Source organism: Leiobunum rupestre, chromosome 6 (genome assembly GCF_980474605.1).
Source record: "Leiobunum rupestre chromosome 6, qqLeiRupe1.1.hap1, whole genome shotgun sequence".
Classification (NCBI taxonomy): Eukaryota; Metazoa; Arthropoda; class Arachnida; order Opiliones; family Sclerosomatidae; genus Leiobunum; species Leiobunum rupestre.
The window spans coordinates 23,227,960-23,232,394 of NC_143389.1; the positions used below are offsets into that span (position 1 = coordinate 23,227,960).

General features: G+C 44.7%; 1 protein-coding gene across 1 annotated transcript; it reads right to left on the reverse strand.

Annotated features, from left to right (window-relative positions):
* Window positions 1-3,191: 3,191 nt before the first annotated feature.
* Window positions 3,192-4,184, reverse strand: LOC149940420 (uncharacterized). The gene has a single exon (XM_090179246.1). The coding sequence runs from the start codon at window positions 4,182-4,184 to the stop codon at window positions 3,192-3,194; it is 993 nt and encodes a 330-aa protein (XP_090035372.1).
* Window positions 4,185-4,435: the final 251 nt, after the last annotated feature.

A 4,435-nucleotide genomic window follows, 5' to 3' on the forward strand; every position in this document is an offset into this window, starting at 1 on the left:
AAAAAAAACGGAGAGGAGCGTATATGTATCGATTTCTGAGGAGTCAACCGAAAAACCAAGAAAAACGCCTCTCCACTTCCACTCATGGACGACCAATTAGAGCGACTCCAAGGCAATAGATTCTTCACGAGTTTGGACCTTGCTTCAGGTTATTACCAGATACCTATGGGGAAGGACTCGCAAGAGAAAACAGCGTTCGTAACGCCAGATGGGCACTATGAATTTACAAGCCTACTATTTGGATTGGCCAATGGTCCCGCTGTCTTCCAGCGCTTAATGAACACAGTGTTGGGTCCATTACGATACGCATTTGCACTGTCATACATGGATGATATACTTATACCTTCGACCACGGTGGATCAAGGCATATATCATCTCGTCGACGTTCTTAAGGTCATACGAAGAGCGAAACTTACACTCAACTTAAAGAAATGCCATTTTCTGCAGAACGATATCTCCTATCTTAGATTTGAAATCAACGCACACGGTATACGACCAGGATCCATCAAAATACAGAGCGTGGAGGAGTTTCCTATACCTACGAACGTACATGAGGTTCGCCAATTCCTGGGACTCGCAAGTTATTTCCTTTGTTTTGTGAAAGGGTTCGCAGTCATAGCAGATCCACTTTCACGACTTATGCGAAAAAGATTCCGAATGGAAATGGACGGTGGAACAGCAACAAGCCTTCGAAATCTTGAAATCGCACTTAACGCAACGACCAGTGTTGAGGCTCTACGATCCAGCAGCCGTCACGGAAGTCCACACAGATGCCAGTCAGGTGGGCATCGCTGGCATTCTTATGCAGCAGGATACTGACAAGACAATGGACCCAGTAATTTACGCCAGCAGAAAGACAACGAAGGAAGAAGCTACGTACCACTCCAGCGAGTTAGAAACACTGGCCGTGGTGTGGACCCTGGACAAATTCAGAGCCTACCTAATCGGGTTAGAGTTTACCGTTGTTACGGACTGTAGCTCGGTACGATCAACTTTAGCAAAGAAACACATCGTACCAAGAGTTGGTAGATGGTGGTTAAAACTGCAGGAATTTACCTTCCAGGTTATCCATCGACCAGGGACAGCCATGGCTCACGTAGACGCCCTGAGTCGAGCACCAGCAAACGAACCGGAAGAAATGGGTATAGTCAATGGAGTTCTTGTACTACACACCCAGGTGTTCACTGAAGACTGGTTAGCAGCCGCCTAATACAGTGATCCGAAATTAAGAGCGATTAAAGAGCAACTAACGAAAAGTGGGAAGCTGACGAAAGACGAAAAACAAGTTCGGCATGAATATGTTTACAAAGCTGGTCGCATTTTCCGTAAAGTTTCCCAGAAAAACAACGAAGACAAACTTTTATGGGTAGTACCAGACCAAGCGAGGTGTCGTATTGTAAAAAACTGCCACGACGACATAGGACACGTAGGAGTAGAGAAGACATGCCTCAAGATTTCTGAAAAATACTGGTTCCCAAGACTTCGCCGTTACGTACGGAGGTATATCTCGGGATACTTGGAGTGCCTTTTTCATAAGCGCCCTGCTGTATAAAAACCTGGATTCTTGCACTCAATAGACAAAGTGGGCGTACCATTCCACACGGTACACGTCGATCATCTGGGCCCGTTCGTCCGTAGCGTAAAAGGAAATACATACCTCATAGCAGCCATAGATGCATTTACGAAATTCACGATTTTACGGGCAGTGAAGGACACTGGAATGGCCACAACGAGACGCTTCTTGGAAGACATTATTGGAATGTTTCTAGCCCCGCAACGGTTGATCACAGACCAGGGGACATCTTACTCCGGAAAAGCCATAACAGACCTTTGCCGTTTAGCAAATGTCAAACACATCATGAACGCCACTGCGACGCCACGCGGGAATGGTCAAATCGAAAGAGTAAATAGACAACTGACTCCAGCGATAGCGAGTATGAGCAGCCGACCGGACGAAAAAGATTGGGATGCCCATATACACCAGATACAGTGGGGATTTAATAATACGATCCATAGCGCGATTAAATGCACCCCATTTTCACTTTTGCTGAACTTCAAGTCTCGCAATCCGACCGACGATTTTGTAGCTATTGCCGTAGACGAAACTTTCGACGAAGAGGTGATAAAACGGAGAGATGAAGCCATCTAAAATATTAGAGCTGATCAAGAGAAACAGCGTTTTCGGTACAACGCTAAAAGAGCTAAAGCTCAAACGTTTGAGCCAGGAGATTTAGTGGTCGTGGAAAGAAACCCTCAAGCGACCGGACAACCCTTGAAAACAGCGGTAAAGTACAGAGGTCCATACGTAGTTTCTGAAAAACTGAAATACGATAGATACCTCATCGAGGATTTGCCAGAAAATCCGCGCACGAACAAGTTATATAGGAATACGGCGCCAGTCGACAAACTCAAAAGGTTTCCGATCATAGATAACACAGAAGATGACGCCTCCGGTGAATCTTCTGAAGAAGACGAATCTGAAGCGGCACCGCTACAGATGTCGCCAATAAGCGTTCCTGTAAACGACGATGAAGACGAAGTTCAGGTACGCCGAAGCAAGCGCAACAATAAAAGACCCAGCTTCTTAAAAGACTATATTTTAGATTAGGGTTAATTCATTTGAGTTATATGTTATTTTAGAAGTGTTACTTTGCGTTGTTTCAATCAAGTTAATATGACTGCATTGTTTTTTTTTTCTGTTAATTTTACCGAATATTACCATTAACGATTGTATCAGGAGATTCAATATAGTCAGGATAAGCCGAATGTTAGCGCGCAAATACTATAAGATATAGATGGCGATGGCGTCACTACTTTTGTTAAATAGCTCAACTTTCTCTCGAGCAACCCGTTCGACGGTCAAGGGGATGACCCCCCCTTTGACCGGCGACGGGAGAGGAGAGGCGAGAACCACTGTCTTGTTTTTACGCCCGTAGTGTACGGCCGCGAGTGGCCAACGCTCTTACTTATGTTTGCTATTAAACTTATATTTCCTTAATCTAACGAACCATCAGACACTAAGCTAAATACGTACTAACACATTTAAAGGCCGAAAATATTACATTCCTTCCCAACTGACAAAAAAAAACGCAATATAATATTCACACGCCACACATTTTTTTTAGATTACCGTCCTACAATTTCTCTCTAATCCTATAGCATCTTCGAGAAGTGTTCTAATTGATGTGTTGTTATTTACGATAGCGTTTCCTCAAATTATGCCCATGAGAGGAGCGAGTTTGTAATTCGTTACTATCGGTTTCTGCAACGACGTGTCTTTGTACTCGTAGGTGTTGTCGAGTTTGACTTGATGTCGCGGTAGGATTCGGTCGGGGTGGCGCATTTCGACCAGAAACGTCAACAAATTTGTTAGCGTAGATGTCTTCAGGTTTTTTGATATACGCGTGGTTATTTTTGAGGGGTTTCAGCATGGCAACGTTGCGATTTAGGACCGCTCCAGTCTGGCTTTGTATGGTGACGTGTGATCCTCGAACTTTTAATACTGTCCAGGGGTTTGGATCGAAAAACGGATCAAACTTGTTTCTTTCAATATTTTTGGGCAGAACAAGGTCTCCCTCGGCGATGCTGTGGGGTTTGGCTCTATGAATTTTATCGGCATGGACTTTCATGCTCTCCTTCTTTTCGGTGTCATTTCGTCGTATGATGTCGTCCAGTTTGGGTGGGGGAATGATAGTTGGAAGTTTTGTTTTAATTTCTCGGTTGAAAAATAGCTGTGCCGGCGATGTTCCGATCGTTGGATGAGTGGTGGCACGATAATTCATGAGGTACGTTGGGAGTACGGATTTCCATGAAAGTCGATCCAGGTGTGCCGTTCGAAGAGTTTTCGCGATTAGGGGCATCTGTCTCTCTACGAATCCGTTGGCCTGCGGCCATCTCGGCGTAATTTTGTGGTGTTTGGACCCATATTCTATCGCGAAATGGGCGAACTCGGTACTTTGAAATGGGGCTCCATTATCAGATTTCACTTTACTTGGAACGCCGAAAAGAGAGAAAATGTTTTTGAGAGCTGATATATTCGGAGAAGCTGCTGTTGAGTTGACGACGCGGGTAACTGGGTACCGACTATATTCGTCGGCAACCACTAGGATGTACTCTCCCGAGGGAGTTGGTCCAAAATGATCAATAGCCACTAAATGCCAGGGGTGATTTGGTAAAACGGTCATTGCCAACGGTTCGTAAGGTGTATTTGGAGTAGTTGCTTGACATGAAAGGCATGGGTCGATGGTACTTTTAACCTTCTCAACAACTTTTGGGAACCAGATTTTATCCCGTAGAGTTTGCTTAGTCCGTACGATTCCTGGATGCCCTTCATAGGCAATCGCGATGGCTTTATCCACGAGGTTGGCAAGTAACACTACTTATTCCCTTTCAAAAGTAGGCCGTTATCTTCGGACAGTTCGTTTTGAACTATCTT

Coding starts and splice junctions, on each gene's coding strand:
- LOC149940420 (XM_090179246.1), bottom strand. CDS start 4,184: ATGACCGTTTTACCAAATCACCCCTGGCATTTAGTGGCTATTGATCAT.